At 34.4% G+C, this 18,955-nt stretch overlaps 1 protein-coding gene across 3 annotated transcripts in view; it reads left to right on the forward strand.

The window, feature by feature from the left end:
• The window catches only part of LOC149551210 (YebC-like protein), a 90,379-nt gene extending 73,892 nt beyond the window's left edge, over nt 1-16,487 (forward strand). For 2 of the 3 annotated variants that reach the window (XM_089786785.1, XM_089786786.1), the window contains exons 6-7: nt 8,162-8,282; nt 15,871-16,487. In XM_089786785.1, coding sequence (XP_089642911.1) covers nt 8,162-8,282; nt 15,871-15,963 — 214 coding nt within the window. In that variant the 3' untranslated portion in view covers nt 15,964-16,487. The remainder of the gene's footprint in view (nt 1-8,161; nt 8,283-15,870) is intronic. The other variant, XM_089786787.1, reaches the window with a different exon arrangement.
• Nucleotides 16,488-18,955: the final 2,468 nt, after the last annotated feature.

Here is an 18,955-nt window from a genome sequence, read left to right on the forward strand (position 1 = left end):
TGTTTTTTGAGCAAAGTTGTTGAAGATAGCGAAAGGCAAGATGACCATACCGCTTAGGCCATAATTTGGTTTGTGGATGAGATTGAGTTAACAAGGCTTGTGAAGGAGAGTTAGGCACAAACTGGGAGAAGGAATAAAGCCTCTTGTCATGATTGACTTTCCCCACTGCAACCAATGAATCATCGTTTAGACTTTGCACCATTATTGAATCTGGAAGGAACTCAACTTTGTTGCCATCTCCAAGGTGAGTGATTTGGTAAATTGAGAGGAGATTAGAGTGAAGGTTTGGAACATAGAGAATGTTTTTCATCTCCACATGTCCTTTCCCTTCAACTTCCATTTTTGTATCATCTTCCACAAAGATGTGCGGTACCTGTGATGGCTTCAATGAAGAAAAGTCTTCTTTTGAAGAACCCATATGATATGAGGATTTGAGTTAAGAATCCATTCCGATGAAGAACTTGAACCAGCCATAAGTGCTTGCCCTTTTCCCTTTGAAGTGGTTGGAGTTGAATCCTTGGAAGCATTTGACACTTGAATTTTGTTCTTCTTGAGTAGGTTTTCCAACTCATCGATTCTCTTAGTCTTGCAATGATGCTCATCATGATTTGGTTTCTTGCAATATGCACAAAAAAGTTTTTCGTTCTTTTCATTACTTCCCTTCTTGTTGGAAGAAGAATTGCCTTGCTGTCAGGGGTATTGTTGTGTCTTAGATTGTGATTTTTGCTTCCACTACTTTTTCTTCTTGTTGTTAGAACTTCTTCCACTTTGACTTGATTGGTTTTCATCACTTGCCACCAATGCTTTGGTCTTTGATGACGTGAGAAATCCCATATCTATCAACTTGGATTGTTCCATCATCAACATTTCTGCAAATCCATCAAATATAAGCATTTGGAAAGCACTTCCCATGGTCAACCTATGAGTGTTATAACTCGAAACAAGGGAAGCATACTCTGAAGGTAACCTCTTCAGGATGTGATGAATCAACCGATCATCCTTCATGGGATTACTACAACCTTTAAGTAGTGCTCTAAACTCATTGGCTTTGTTGATATAATCTTGAATTGTGTCAAAATTCTTTGGATCCAATAGAAGTAGGTCATCTTCAACTTGGTGTCCCTTTTCCTCATCCACCTTACCATACAATGATTCAAGTTTGTCCCAAGCAGGTTTGGCTTCCTTGAAACTGGAAATGTGGAAGAAGAGATCTCTATGTACACAACTCTTGATAATTCCTAAAGCCTGTTGGTCTTTAATTTGTCAATCAGAGAGTGCTATAGCATCAGTGGGTTTGGGAATTGTAGCATCACATAAAAATTTAAACCTTCTGCCATTAATCTACTCTATACAATATCTTTCCATGTAAAATAATTGTGTGAAGTTAGAAGTGGACCTTTAGGTGAACCCATGATGCATAAAAAGTAAAAGAGCACAAAAGAGAGACACAATACACAAGAGACACCCCCCCTTTTCACTTGATCAAAGAACCCCCCCAAAAAAGATGCTTTTGGCACTTTATATGTAGTGCGTGTACAATAGGCCACTTGTCAAAATGTACAAAGTGGACTTCTGATTTTACTATATACAACTGTCTTTTGAGGCTCAACTCTGTCACTAAGCACTGTAGCTTAGATGTACAACAATTTTGAAAAGTAATCAAAACATTAAAATGCAGAAAAGCCCCTAAGTCTGAAAGTGAGATTTTTGTCCACACAAGTCTATAATCTAATTGTAGATCTGGAAAGTAGACAAAAAATTAAGCATTTTCAAAAAAAAATGGAACCTATTTTCGAGTCTAGATGAGCTCGTATGGAGCGTTTCAAGTTGCAAAATGCAGGATTGGATAGGTACAATCGCCAAAAGATGCAATTTTTGACAAATCCATGCACCAAAACTAGAAAAGAACACCATCACTGAAAAGTTTAGGAAATTCTACCCAAAATTAAAAAAATTGCACTTGATTTGGAGTTTGGATGATTGAATTATGGTCTTCCAAAGTTGGACTGTCAAACCAAAATTGCATTTGGAGAGGGGTCTAGGTAGAAAACTACGAGGTTAAATTTGACGGTCAAACAACCGTCGCAGCAGTTCAAAAAGCCAAGAAATGACGATCAGACAACTGTCAAATTTAGGCTTGTGCCTGGCTGACATTAGCGAAAAAAGGCCACCTGGGTGATGTGTCAGATGATGTCAGCGTACAACTTGCTGATTGGGCAGGTCCGTACTGTATGGAACGTACGATTTGCTTACGTGTCGTTGCGGATGTGTTGTACAACAGGGTTTGCATGTCCGCTGAGTCACCCTGTGACGTGGAGGGACACGTGTCCGAGTTGACTGGTCGTCGTTGAGTTGGTGGCAGTCCAGGTGGAAATGTTTAAGTGGGCCGCGTGTACGCCGCATGGATGGCGGAGCAGAGTGCGGTCGGACTTCTCCGTGGTGACATGGGACAACGATCGATGGTCTGAATGGCTTCCAATGGTTGGAAAAAAATTTTTGTCGAGAGTTGCAGAACTGGTGAATAGAGTGAGAGTGGCTCGTGAACGAAGTTTAAAAACCACAGTTGGAAAAGCTTTTGTAGCTGCGGGAGCACGAGAAGGTTGCCTACGCTGGAAGATTTCTTGGGAGCTGGAGTTTACAGATGATCGGTGTGGGAAGGCCAAAACAAGCAACGCTGGCGGTGGACCTTGTTTTTAGTCCCACATTGGTGGGATTGTAAAAACAGTTCAATGCATAAAAGCAAGGGTGCGCGAATGACAAGTAAATGCCGTCGAGTATTGGTGGGACGGTTGGCTGTTGAAGGCTTGGACGCCGGATTTGAGCCCGATGTCGGAAATTAGTGGCCGATTCTTGCTGTCGCTTAGATGTTAAAGCTCGCCAATTATAAAATGGAATATGCTATCCAATACAGAATATTCCTTGTAGGGCTGGGGTGTTACTGTTCGGTGCCTGTACAATTTTTTTTTCTTTGTAGGCTCGAAGGGCAAAAAAATTTCCCAAAATTTCCACAAAAAAGATGGAAAATGCAGAGAAAAATAAATTCAATTTGAAAATAAAATTGCAGATGTAAATAACATCATACCACACTTGCAAATCGGACCTTCGGGTGCTGGTTTGCAAATTTTTTTGGCCTCAAAATCGACTTTGGCCTGGGTAGGCGAATTTATAGTCGATTTTCACCGAATCAACGTTCCGGATGCAATGGCGAGGTCTGTTCTGGCTCTAGACGCTCCCAATGATTGCGATACTCCAGATCTGGGTCAAGGTGTTGAAGCAACAAAATGATCTTGAACAACTATGTGAAGAGAAATTCTCCAAGCTCTGATACCATGTCAGAATTTGCCTTAGGGGTAAAATTCACCCAAGATCAAGGAACTCAAGCACAAGCACAACAATAGACTAGAAAGAGTATGATCAGAATAACAATATGTATTCAATTCAATGTGAGAGTACACTAGGAGTGCCTGTATATAAAGGCCTCTAGAATGCTTCTAGAATGCATAGGAATCAGCAACATGATAAGTCATACAACTAGGCACATGTCCACCAAGTATGGGTTATCCTCCATTAAGCACAGGAGTAAGTGTGATGATGAGAGGATAAGCTTACAAAGGTGTAGCACGCAAATTTATGTTGTAGAGACCATGCGCTAAAATAAGATTGCAAATAACTGTGTTATCTACATGACAACTCAGTTAATTATGCAAACTCCAGTGTTGTAGACAGCATGTGCTGAATTAGAGTTGCTTTCTTCTATGTTGTCAACATTACAACTCATAAAAGTACGCAAACTCCTAAGTGTCTCACCAAAGAAATAATAAAATAATGCATTAACCTAAGTAAACTTAAGTAAAGTGTAAATAGTAAATACGTATTTACTCCAACAATTAGCATAATTCATTTGATAGATCCAATAATAAATCTTAATTAGCTTCATTAGGGTTACAATTCACACATTCATATAATTATTATATGTCATTAGATATGTCCAATTACAATAGAATTTGAATGAAGGAGCATGATAGATCGGGCCAAAGCAATCTCAACACTAACCCCTAGAGTGAATATACCATCCCTCTTGGCCCAAAGTGGAATGCACCTTGGACTTCCAACATGGGGTGGTCTACTTGGTGGGATGCTTGTACTTGCACCCTTTATCCATGTTTCCTTATTCATTGTCTTTGAGAGCATGATGGGTTTCAATCAACTTTCCCTACCAACCAATTGACGCTATGAAATTCCTTAGAGAATCATATAAGATGCTAGGAGCCCATCCTTTCCAATCAAGCCAATGAGCAAAAAATGAGCACCTAGTCACTTGACCTCGTGGCTCCACCATGGGGTTAGCATACTTGATGGGGGTGTCAGCACTACCACCACCTTATCATGTAGTTCAACCTTTACCCCATAATGACATGGTTGGTTGGACCAAAGTATTTTAGGGATCTTATAATTAATTATGAATGCATTAGAACATGATAGCGCGAATGAAAACATATAATAACAGCAATAGATACATACATATATACATACATCGATACACACATACACACAAACACACACATATGTACATACACATATATACATATATATTAGTCATTGTTTCCAAGTATTTCTAATGTGTATTACTATTAGCAAATACACTGGCTTCCTTTTATTAATTCTGAAAATAGTTTAGAAGTTCGATGTGTAGACACCTAAAAATGGCCTCATAACTAAATAAGTATTTTGTTACTTAATCAAAATTCCTTTATTGATTAAATAGATATTTTTTATTTCTTTAATTAGGTAAATAGCATTTTCTATCCTATGATTAAATAAATATTTACTCATTTGACTATCTAATTTTCTGCTTTCTCCTTTTTAATATTAATTAAATAAATACTTTTATTTATTTAATAATTCATGATCCTTGTTTTCTAATCTCAAACAATAATCTTCACTCACATGGATCAACTCTCAAATTTGTTGGCATGTGACAAATCACTCGTCTCTTCATTTGACTTTTCCACTTGTCACATCTCCATCATGGCCAGATTCAATTCACCTTGCGATGTTTTATGAAAAGTCAATAACCTCTCCCTAGCACTCAATAGCGTCTTTCCATTTCCATTAACTTCTTGATCTCCTTTATTCGCAATTTCTCCTACATTATTCTTACCTACGCTCTAATCCTAACCATTCGTTCTACTGCCTCTTAATCTCTACCTTTGACATTTGCAAGGACTTGTATAAAACAACATTCTCTCTTTTCATCTCAATCCCAATGCCTTGCTAATGAGCTTTTTGCATACTTGCGTTCTTGTGATCTTGAGAGCCTTTGCTATCACCATTATCCTCTTCATGTCTTCATTATCGTACATCAATCAACCACACTCCATTCCTTTATATGCCGTCTTGTACATTTGCTCAAACAAATCTGAGGGAAATCCACGTCAACAAAAGATTTTAAAGGAAAGGTGGACAATGCAATCAAGGTTTGCTTGATTGCATATGGTTATATCTTTGTTTACTTTTCATTGTTATGTGTTCATGAAGAAGTGTTCCTATGATATGGTGTTGGTTAGTATTTAGATCTAGGGCTTGTGGTTGGGCTTGATTAGGTTTGCAAGAGGTTTTTAGTTTCCACCATCAAAATGATGCTTCCTTGAAGGGATTGATTGTTGTCCCATTTATCAGTATAGATTGTATTTGTTGGTACTGAGGTTCTCAGAGATGGTGTAGCGTGTTGATATACGCAAGGGGTGTTGCTGTCAGTGAGGTGGTCAACATTTCAGTCCTTACCATTGCAGGAATGGTTTGGTGTGACCTATTTCAGATTGTTTTAGGCTGACCTGGTTGTTGGAATGGAGTAGTATAAGATAGCGATGATTCCATTTATTGGAGTGTGCTTATGCAAGCAATATGTGAATTGGATGTGTATCTGATAAGGAAAGATCTGTGTGTTGATGTACATGCAAGTTGGTGCAATTGGTAGCAGACTGTAATATCATTTCTGTATTGCAGACTGTGGTTTTATGGTGGATTCAATTCTCATTTCTTATATTCTCGCTGTAAGTCTAATTGTATTGGCAGTGAGTCTATTTGTATTGACAATTAGCCCTTTCATATTTCAGGGTAGTTAGCTCAACTGACAGTTCACCCTTGTACAAAATCACTTTAGTTAGTGTCATTTTAACCAATGTTTACTTTCTGAGAATTGATTTCTCTGTGGTTTTTCCCAATTTGGGTTTCCATGTAAATGATAGTGTTCACAGTGTTGATGCTTTGTGTTTTTCATGTTTTTATCTGTTATAAGTTTGTGCATGTTTAAGTGTTTACCAGTAGGACCAAGTTAATGATATGGTTGGAGAGCATAATTGATTCACCCCCCTTCTCAGTTTTTCAGCCTGTTCAACGTCCTTAGCATCAATTAAGAAGTATGCAATAAATTCTTCCAACTTGAAAAATGTTGAATCAAAGATGCTTAGACTTGTTTAAACATTGGGACATTATTATGTTCTTTAAATTAACAATATCAAGAAGATAGTGCGACATTGAAGGGGACATAGTTCATATGTTAAAGTGAGATCTTTGGAATGGTATTGGAATAAGAAAAGAGGTTATCATAAAAGATCATCAGTCCTTAACTAAAAACTTAATATTACCTGTAAATTTCGGCCTGCAAAAGGAAAATAAATATTATTTTTATGAACTCCATTTTGAGACCACAAAATGGACGACGCCTCGAACACTCGATGGGGATTGCACTTGCAGACTATTCCACTGTAATAACATGGAAGATGGAAACACATTCCAGGATTGTGTAGCCTTTTTAAATATCCTGTGAACTCTTTGAGATCTGTGCAATTTTGAATACTTATACTGTTTTACTTTTGAATATCAAAGACACTTTGGAAACCTGATTCCCAGTCCCTCTGATAATGAGAATATTTTGAGAAAAAAGTTCAATTAATCTTTTGATGGGTTCTATTAATGACGTGTGGATTTGGTAGGTGATATCAGTCTTATAACGAAGCAATTGTAATGTACTTTTAAAAAAACATGTATATCTCATCCCTAAATCCTTTAAATATGAGTGTCAATACAATTTGTGCACATGAGAAGAAAGAAGATTTTCCTCTTTTTGTACTTGAAGAGCATTATTTTCATATCATGAGTGGTCTCCTTTCCTTTTTGAGTTTACATTGGGCAAGTCTTTGATTTTAAATTGGCCTTTGTAAAAGCATTAACTAACCGTACTCAGGCTAGATTGTGGTACAGATGAATATTTAGGTTGTAAGCAAGGTGTAACCTACCCCTATTTTAGTATTTATATTAGATAGGGAAATACAATATCTGGGAGGGTGTTGTGTTCCATAACACAATTTTCTTTTTTAATTCAAAATCATCAACATTTGCTTAAATACTTGTGATTTTTCAAAAAAAATTGGGAAAATGATAAGAACCCACAGAATCTACACTTGGTATAATCGCTAATATATAAAGTTAAAAACATTTGGTAATGCTATTATTATTGTATATAGGAAAATGGAGTATTTAAACCCCTAAGCTTGCTCGCTGTGTCACACTGAATGGCTCCAACATCTAAATTATCACATAGTAGAATCTAATGTCTCATTTATGAGAATGATTAACTTCACTTGGGTTTGGATTGATTTGAGAATTCTATTCTTTTGCCTCAAAAAAACTGTAGACCATGTGATTAATGTTAGTGAATGTTGGGGAAGATTCAAAAGTTAGGTGGAGAGCTTATAAAAGTCGAATAAAATAATTTGAAATTATTTCTTGGTCTATGATATTTTGAGGGAAAAAATCATTTGTTCATGAATCTATCATTCTTCATTCTTTCAGAAGCTATAAGCAATAGATATTAATATGTCTTAGGAGCTTCAATGGTAACATATTAGTCTCATAAATAATAAATAAATTGAGATTTATCAATATCAGATATTAACATGTCTTAGGAGCTTCGATGGTAACATATTAGTCTCATAAATAATAAATAAATTGAGATTTATCAATATGTTGTATTTGTCTGATCAAGTCACTTGTACTTCAAAATGCATTTTTGTGTAATTTAATTTTGTTTACTGCATAATGTGAACTTTTTTGTATTCAGATTGAGTGTATTAATGGTTAATAGCTCATCTAATGACAGGTATTTCAAGGTCCTTACTACAACAGAAAATTATAATGAAACAATGTCAAAGTTTCGTGAAGAAGGCATTCCTTTTGAACCAGATAATGGGTTTGAATTATTGCCTGTATCAACTATTGAGGTACTTGTCTATAATCCTTGTCCACTTGACAACTAATTTTCTTTAGAGTATGTCTTTTCAAAGTTTATAATTCAAATTTCAAAACCAGTTAGTCTCTACTCTTTTTACTCCCAAGACAAATTAATGTTTTTTGCTATGTTACTGGTTTGTTGGCCTGGAGCGTCATATCTAGGTCGAGTTTACACCCAGTTTGGGATCCATGTCAATCCGGCCATGCAATGGTATAAGGAAGTTGTAACATCCTGTTTTCCCGGGGTCTTAATTAACAACTAACATACTCAAAGGAATACAGTTACTACTTTAATTTCATGGGATGACAGTTATGTTAGTCATGTAAAGGGATGGACGGTAGGAAAAAAAAACAGTTAAACAGAATTTCTTAACTAAGAACTTAAAACATCATCAATGAATTTAATATAGAAAATAATATCCTCGTACCTTGGAATATGAATCGATAAATCATTGTAGGGATGCTTCTGCAACCACCCAGGTTAGTCCACAAATACCACTATAACAATACCAAATAACGAAATTACTTCCAATACTGCTATATCAAAATCTAATGATGATTATCATTAATTGCCACTATATAAAATTAGGGCATCATAAACCACTGTAGCAATTAAGGTATTGATTACCATTGGATCATTTAGGGCTTCAGTTACCACTGTATCAATTAGGGCTTCTAATACCACTGATTCAATTAGGGCTTCCGATACCACTAATTCAATTAGGGCTTTCGATACCACTGTATCATTTAGGGTTCTAGTTACCACTGAATCAATTAAGGATTCAGATACCACTGTATCAATCCTTTCCTTCTGATTACTTATTTGTGGCAATAACTCTAGATTAGAAATATGCTCATATTCGATATTCATACAATTGATAAACAATCCATAAATCTATGTCTCGCATTTAGGTGTAAAATAACTGTAACCATGAAATAATTCAATTAATCTTACCTTCTTGCATATACATCATAAAAGTAACAATACTTGGTTCCAACAACAATTGAATGTATAGCTTATCTTTTTCTATTGTACGTCTGACAACTTGGGGAGAGGAGAAACATTGTCAAGGGCTTTACCACCCAATCATGGACCGCAACTTTATCCCTAGACGATCTCTAACGAGAAAGGCCCTACCTATTCGGAATAGACAGCGACCATCTTGTCATTAGCTAAGCAACCTAGTATCTAACCATACCTCTCAACTTGATAGCAGGAGATTACATTATACGGAATTATGCATGAGCTATTAATCAATTATTATTCCAATCTGATTTCATTATTGTATCTGCAGATTTATTTCCACTTCTTCACCATTCATTGGCTTCTCTGCCGGGTGAATTCCTCAGTGTCCGCATGATTCTGATTTTAGTTTTACACCTCTTCACCATTTCTATGGCTTCTTAGCCAGGTGAATTCCTCGGTGTCAAAATCTTTTGAATATGCATGGATATTTTATTAAAGCATGTGTAATGATATGGTTTCATGTAATCAATCAAGTTTATTACAACTTCCAAAGGATTTCATAAATGATGTAAGCTCAGAAAAACTTGGTGACTGATTTCATATACACCTCAGATTATAAACAGCTAGTACTATGGATTGATCTCTTCTTAACAGGCTTAGCTGGTTGTGGTTGGATATCAAATCAGAAAGAGAAAGAAAAGATTTGAAAATCATATGCAAATTATTCTCTATCTAATCTTTTTATGTATCAGCTGAGTTAGACATTGAGTTCAGCAAGAATGATTTACATTTTGCATTGCTTCTATGGTAATCAAGCTTGCAATTAGAATATTCATTCCAATCGGTTTATCATGGAATACAAAAACAAGAAAACATTATCAGAATTTATGACCTGAGACTTGATTGTTTCTTTTGCTTAAGCCAGCCTCTTGTCCTCCCGCAAATCTGAGACTAAGATCCAGACTTCCAATTGTCAACAATGATATCTTGGAATATCAGCAGGGATCAGTATGTTGGGAGAACAGCAGGGATTCGGGTGAGAGAAAAGAAGGTAAACGGTTGAGAGTTCAACACAGATGTATGGATTTTGGTGAGAACAAGAGATGGAAGGAGTATCTCTACCTAATTCGATCATGGCTCATTAATAACTTAGCTGAGGCTCGTCGGTTTCCATCCGTTCTCAAGATGACTATTCGGATGCAATAAGAATTTTGATTATGAAAATAATTAAAGCTGGAAAGAAATGAGGAGGAAATGAAGAGTTTTAATCTTTTATTTTATTATTATATGCTCATTCGAATTCTAAGTATTAAATCGATAGGAAAAAGAGAGGGAAAAGAAAAGAAAAGGTTGGAAGAGAAGTTGGAAAGATTATAAGACCATTCAAATTGCCGGATATTAAATTGACTTATCTTGCGAAGTGTTATCGTTTAAAAGCAAAGAATATTAAATTGGAAAGAAGAGAGTTGGAAGATTATAATTTGAATATTATAATTATTCGAATGTTATTATTATAATCTTATATTTATATATGTACATGTAAATATTAATGAGGTGACATCACTTATTAAATTATTATAATATAATGATGCCATCTCATTTTAAAAAAAAAATCTATATGTACGTATATAGATATATCTATTATAATAATAAGGTGAAAGATCATATTAAATCCTTAGAGGTACATTTTGTATTTTAACCCAATTATTTTTTCAATTTATTTATTTAAATAGCTCATGCGGGTCCCATAGATGTATCCTGTTTCAAGTCACCAGGTCCTCAACCCATTTGCCCAGTGATGGTGATGTTCCTGCCTAATTCTTTTCTGACAATGCTTTCACCCCTTCGACGTGTTTCCTGCAAGGAAATTCTCCGTAATTAAATTATAAACATTTTAATCATAAATAATCATAACAGTTAACCTTCATCTCAATTCCATGAATTTGCGATTAACGATCAACTAGCATGTTATCTTCACTTGAAATCATAACGACTAACTATCTTACCATTTCGCCAGATTATAACAAATTAAATTGCCAACTGACTTCATATGAACTCAATGGCTATATTTTCAAAACTTGGGATGTAACAGAAGTGGCCAAATCAAACGTAAAATGTATCCAAAGACAATCACAATGAGCCAGAAATAAAGCTGCACAGTTTTGGCTGGCATTTAATTTTCTATTCAGCTTTTATAATCCTATTTAGCATTTGAAAATCATTAACTCTATAAGCCATCATCCCTGTTTTCCTGTTCTGTGTTGTTCATCTTTTTTTCAATATTTGTGTGGATGGGTGGAATTAATTTCAAATTTATATTAGGCTTCCAAAACCCTCCACATATAAACTTTAGATGGTGGTAAATAATCAACAATAGAAAACAATATCATTCACCAAATAAATACTACTAACTAAATGTTCACTTCTGCCATTAACTTGGGACAATATACGTGTGCCCCAAGCTCTCGGGAATGCATCTACACCTTATTGTATTAGGTTATTTGAGCTCTTAGGTTAACTCCCTTTTCCTTTGTTTTACCAATGTACCAGTAACGTTCTCATACCCATGAAAGTAAATGAATGGATGCCATTGCAATCTCAGCCCTTTCTATAAGGGTTTTCTCCTTCAAATACAATGACAATGGAAAGTCGATAATAATCTTTATATTATGTTTCAACATATATTTTAATATGAGGCCATAATAAAAGTTTCTAAAGTTTTAAAATTAAGTTTATAGGAATTTAATAAAGGTTTAATTCTATGACCTTAATTAAATCGAGGATAAGGATTAATTGATTAACTAATTAATAATTTCAAATATATTAATTAAGAAAATGTTTCTAATGATTTACTAGTTAAATATAAATGCTTAAAGGATATAATGGAAAATTGAAATTTGAATCTAATCATCCACATGTATATATAGATATGATTTTATATGAACAAATCCAGCCCTCTAATTATATATTTTCCAAATCAGCGAACAACCTGTCAACTCAATTGAATATGATCGCCAAGGAATGGGCGACCCTTCAATTTGATACTATAAAATATCATCTTCTTCGAATTTTTCAATGAATTAAAAATCGTAGTACTTTTCCATCTCTACAATCCAATCCATGAGCTTTTCGACAGTCAAACTCCCATTGTAGCATGAATCTCCATTCTTGGTCAATTCCTAATTAGTGACATTCCTTACAAATGACTCATTATATACTCTCCTTTGCCAGTTATTTTTCTTCTTGCTGCTCACTTACATTCTTAATAGGTAGACTTTTCCTTGTGTTGTTTCCAATGCTTCTAACTTTGCTGCCACTGCCTTCGACAACTCTGCCATTTCAACATTCCCATGAGCTATCTCTTCTCTTCAGCCCTCTGCAATAATAGAACCCACAACTTGCAATGAAAACCCTTCAATGTCTGCATATTTGTTAGCAACCCCTGTTAATGCAATCTACTTTATATTAGATTTCTATGAATGCAGATGACTTTTAACTCAGATCTCTGTTATTACTCATTTCTGTCTTATGGTTTGCAGAATATAAACAGTATATATATTGGTCTTGATACGATTAAATGTATGTGAATTTGATCCAGTATTAATAAATACTGAATTCTGAAGATGATCACACAAGTCTAGATGGAGCAGAGCATTTGTTGATTTCTATGCCCTTTGAATTCACTAGGTATTGGTATAAATATAAATGAAGAGGGGCAAGTGTTGGTTGGGTGTGTCTCCTCAGAGAGGAGACATGTCCAACTAATAGATGCCTTTTTCATAAAGCAACAATCTGCACAGATTACCAATCGGTGTTTGTGTTTAGTTTATTTAACACATCTCTAAACAAGTCGCTGATCTTGCAAGGTAATTTTCAGACTTAAGTCTGTCCATAGTTGATCATCATCATGACTCAATGATATTAAGTTTGACATGAAAACAAGAAGCAATCTGCTACAGCAGATTGCATATATACTTGAAACAGATATAGAGGATGCACATAAACTGATCTGCAATATCTATCTATCTATCTATCTATATATATATATTTGTATATGTGTATGAATGTTATTTGCAGATCGAGTTTTACCATCCAGTTCATCTGAATGCAGCTATTTATCAACAACCCCAATCTCTCTCTCTCTCTCTCTCTCTCTCTCTCTCTATATATATATATATATATATATATATATATATATATATATATATATATATATATATATATATATATATATATATTTGTATATGTGTATGAATGTTATTTGCAGATCGAGTTTTATCATCCAGTTTATCTGAACGCAGCTATTTATCAAGAACCCCAATGAGCTTTAGTAGCTTTGATACCACTTGATGTAGTTAGTACCCATCTATCTAATGAAAGACAGCCAAGGCCTGTAGCAAACCCAACAAGGAACAGCACATACACAAGTATTATAACATTTTCTTGCTCAAGAGAAATTGTACAATCCTTTGCAAGTCAGAAAATAACAAGACTTATAGGTTGCATACAACTTCTAACACATAGGCATGTAAAGTAGACGTGCAACTAAACAATGTTATAATAGGAAACGGGGTACTAGTCTTGTTTAACTAGGTTAGTACAAAGTTTAATTTGACCATGTCAATATTTGTGTTATAATATGGACAGTTTCTCTGTGTTTCAAGGATGACAAATTTAATTAAAGATTTAGGAGACAGTGCAGGTATGGATATTATAATCAAATATGAAATAATAATTTAAAAAAAAAAAAAAAGAATAAACAATAAAAGAACTTGACATTTATCTGTATGTTAACAATTTGAGTAAAAGAAGTTGAGATGTATACAATCTTTCCAGATTTATCACGTTCAATCAAAACCCAACATATCTCAAATCTTTATGTTGCAACTTTTCACCTATTTTGAGTGGAAGCTGCATCAATGAGTAAAATTGCTCTTATAGATGTATCATCCTTTACATTGTTTGATTTTTCAATATGAGCCATGTTGTAAACAAATTTGAACAAATTATAGCACTGATTCTGCAATTGCTATTTTTCAAATACAAAACTTGTTGCCTTTCATCTTTCAGAAAATGATTACAGTCCAACATTATTCATTGAAGAAATGAGAAGAAGTGAAAATAGATGCTCCAATGCTAATCAAATTTGGAATGGGTCATTTTGTAATATCAATCAGGCACTTGATTGTGTTTCCAAATTCACTAGAGAGAACTCGAAAAATAGATTTGTAACAACTTGCAATGCCAATATACATGTGTTAAAATTCATGCAGCTTCACTAAGATCATTATAACTACTTTACAGGTCATTTGATTGCAATCACTTGGAATTGAGATTGACTCGGCAAACCAAAAATGTAAAATGGAATTCAGTCAGTCAGTATTTAAGCAATAGTATAAAATACCAAACTATTCATATAAATAGGGAGAGAAATGTTGTTTTTTCTTCCCCACAATTCCCAAAACATTTTTTTCCATTTTTAAACCAAAAGAAGGGTTCTTTGGGTGATAGCTACCAAAAGAGTTAAGGTGTAATGTCCCTCTTAGAGTCTACCGATGTTGTGTTTGCATGTTCATCATTGCAATACAAGTTGGAATCAAAGCTTTATGGTTTGCATCGTGATTAGGCCTTTTGAGACCTTACAGACCTTAAATATGCCATTTTTTCTCTTTGTGTTATTGCCTTCAACCGATTTCTAATTTTTCGATTGTTAAATATCTCTAATGATTCCTAGGGAGAGTGCAAACAATTGACACATTGCCCACAACATGTCGACTATTAATGACAGACATAGAGGATGTTTCCTTCCTACATTGTCGTACCTAGAATGCTCCTGTTAAATGTAATAACTGAAAGCCATGAGAATGCATCCTTGGATTTGTGCTATATGTACATTTTGATATGCAATTATTCACTCAAGCTTGTATAATCTTGAGCACTATTATATACTATCTATTTACCCAAAGTAAAGTTGTAAATGCAAATAAAATTATAAGAATTTGCCTTTATATTGGTGCAAAGGTGGCCTTTGTTATTAAACAACAGCTCATGATTCACCGGTAAGGATGAGAGTTATAATGTTATGGCTGGATCATGGATACGATAATTCCTTTGTCCATAGTAAATGAATTAGAATGCTCCTGGATCATGGATACGATAATTCCTTTGTCCTTTGTAAATGAATTAGAATGCTCCTAGTTGGATTGTTTAATTGTAGTCGTATAACATTCCAAATGATATGGTGTGTTATACAAATGGCTAAATTTTTCATTGCGCCCTATCAAATGATTAGGATCAGAGACATTAGGTCAAAGTCGTGTTTTTGTCTAGATCTTCTTGTACCATATGATATATATTCACTTTTATCCGTATATCTTTCTTGGTTTTAGATAGAGATCAGTTTCCTTTGTTGTTTTGTGTAAGAATAACTATTTCCTGATCTTGGTTTGTAAATTAATTGTAAAATTATACATTATTTTCCTTGAACTTTGTTTTTGGCTTAGTCATGATATTTATTTTTATTTTTTTAAGGGTAGTCATGGTATTATTGTTTATTTAGTTTGTTTACAACACTACGTCATGAGGTTTAGTTTTTTCTATTGTTTAAACAGCCAGATGATGAAGCTATGGAGTTGAATAGAGACCTAATGGAAAAGTTACTTGAACTTGATGATGTAGATGCTGTTTACACAGATCAAAAGTGATGTTACAGTCTTACCTGAATTCCCCATAGACAGAAATAGTATACTGCGCTTCTGTAATGCCATATTTATTGATGTTAATGAAGGTCATAGTGAAATATAAGTGATTGGAGGCCCACATAATAGCATTGATCATTGGAGTTAGTCTTGGCATTTCTTACAAATTTTGTAGTTCAAAAGATCATATGCGAAGTTAAAGGCATAAATAATTTCCCATAGACATAAACAGAATTTTCTTTGTTTCCTCTATAATAGTAGTATTAATTGATTTTAATGAAGCTTATAGGGAAACTATATGACTGGAGGTCATCTAACACCATTGATCAATGGAGTTGACGTCTTGGAATTTCTTAAAAATTCTGTAGTTAAAGACATTGTGGATTCATAACCCCTGCAATATGTCACCGAGGGACTTCATGATTTATATAAAGCCATTTAAAAAAAAGTCTTGAGGTTCTAGTTTGTATACCAAATAATGGATTGATAGGGTTTTGATATTATTTAAGATGTATTTCATTTTGTTCTCACTTCAGTTAGGTAAAGAGTAATTAGTTGCTTGACGAGCTTCTTAACGTATTATGATTGAATGGTTAGCTGAGAGTGACATCATTTATTCTAAGTTATTTTGCAATGGGGTGCATGGATTGAATATGGACCATTGGACTTGAATTTTATTCACGGTTTTTTTAGAGTTTCCTAAAGTTGGTTGGCTTATATATACAAGGTGTCGAATGAAGATTACATTATGTTTTATACATGGTCATGGTGCCAAAGTTCTACATTTACAATGTAGATTTATTGAAGCATGCAAGCTACTATTGTACTAAAAAATTGACTGTGGATTAACATACCAAATTTCATACTTAGGAGGTTGAACTGATTCTGATAGTTTTTCTTAGGGTGTATTTGGTGTCACTTTCCATTGTGATTATTCATTTTTCTCTTATATTCTCATTTTCTTAGTGTTCTTAACGTGTTGACTTTTTTTATTTATTGGTAAAAGGTTTTTATTAAAATGATTATTTAAAAAGACACACCACATGTTGGTGGCTTGACTACAAATGTTCTAGAAAACCTTATAATGTCTTGTTATAAAAAATAGGCCTATCTTTAGATATACATCAATAACCAACTTCTTATAAAAAAGAGATGAGGATTCAGTCCTTTTGACATGTAGATTATGCAATCTATAGTAACAACCTAAAATTAACGACTTGTTAATGGGCTGAAATGGATGAATCCATCAACCATTAGGGTAGATAGCATGAGATAATGGTTGGATTAAATCAACTTTGGCAACACATCAAAGGGAACTTAGTTCATCAGGAGCAGGTTGTGTTTACTAAGATTTGAAGGGGAACATTTTGGCTTGGTATATGTTGAGGTTTGATATAGGCACAAATCATGATGCACAAGCAAAGGTAGCTCTCCTAGAAATGAAATCGCCAAAGAGATTGTTGGTTCTATCGGTTCATTTGGAGGGAGATTTGCAAATCATAACAAATATGCTAATTGAAGAGGAATAGAGAATTGTAAGCTACATAAACTATTGAAGAGCACACACAATTGTTGGCAACATTAATTTTTTTACAAATTGTTGCGTATAAAGTGAGGGAAACATGAAGGTGGACATATATTACAAGTTGGTGGTCGAGTTGATGCAAGAGGATTATCATGAGGTATGGGAAGATCTATGAGATGGGAGAGGTGACTACTTGTGAGGATGGTTCAACAGGACTAAATGAAGAGAATTAACTACCTAACATTGATTCACTTTTTGACAATAAGGTGGAGTGTATGAAGTAAATTGAATTTAATCTCTTTAAGTGGCTTTTCGTGCTTTAAATTGCAAGCACATTACAATATTGTTACGCAACTCTTGCATTTCAAATGCTTACTAGGAGCTCGAGAAGCAAAGAAAATGCAAGCTGATTTCTCCCTACAAATCTTGAAACCCATTTTTGCCTTTTAGGGAAATACCTAAAAAGAAGGGCATAAGAATGTTTTTTTAAATTTGAATTAGCCGACTACATTCACAAGGTGTTTATTGTGTTGGGGGATGAATTTATGAAGACAATACAAATATTAGACAAATGCAGATATTGCATTTTTGGTGAATGTTGAATTATGGACTAGAGCCTTTAAGAGGAATGCTATTGGGGTATAACATCATTGCCATTGCAAGGTTGAGGGAGGGTTTTGTGAACTTGAGCTTACATTTGTTCTTCATCTGCAGTGCCTTGAGAAATCAAAAACAAATGTATGGCTACACAAACTAGTTTGAATGGGATAAAATATCTTCTTTAAGCACAAGAGGCTAGAGAGAGATGATAAGAACCAGGATGGAGAGGGTGGTTGGAAGGAAGATGATTTGATTTATGAATGTGATCAACTTGCATGGTCGAAAGTCCCAAGAATCGAAGGGAAGAGGTTGGGCCCACCATGTCATCCAACTGTGAAAAATAGATAGGTGGGTGGAACCTTTTTGGTTCTCTCTATATTTTGCTCTTGTATCAATGTAAGTATGCACATAGGCGTTGGGTTGGTTAGAAATAAATAAATAAATATAGATGGTGGTTAGGGTTGTAGTAGACATGGAAAGTGTTTTGGTTCTCGTATTTGACAATGGAAAATAGTTTGGGTCTAGTTTGTGATGGTTCTCAACATATGACAATGTATTGTAAATTTGTTATTATTAATAAACTATACAAACTTCACCAACTAAAAACAACCTAAAATTTACAGCTATGCATTTAGCTTTTAACTTTAGACATAATATACCAAAATTTGCTACATAAGTTTTTTTTCCCCTTATGTTGTTTTTGCTCTCAATGATCAGTATGTTTAACTTTAGAAGAAATATATAAAAGCATGCTAAGTTTGTTTTTTCTGTTCTCCCTATTGTTGTTACTCTCAATGATCTTTAGAGAACTTCCACTTTTTCTTGCTGAAGATTTCCTCATCAGAGGCTTGCTTATCACTCTTCCTTCCTTTC

This window comes from Cupressus sempervirens, chromosome 6 (assembly GCF_028749045.1).
Source record: "Cupressus sempervirens isolate cs-2001-9-10 chromosome 6, ASM2874904v1, whole genome shotgun sequence".
Lineage (NCBI taxonomy): Eukaryota > Viridiplantae > Streptophyta > Pinopsida > Cupressales > Cupressaceae > Cupressus > Cupressus sempervirens.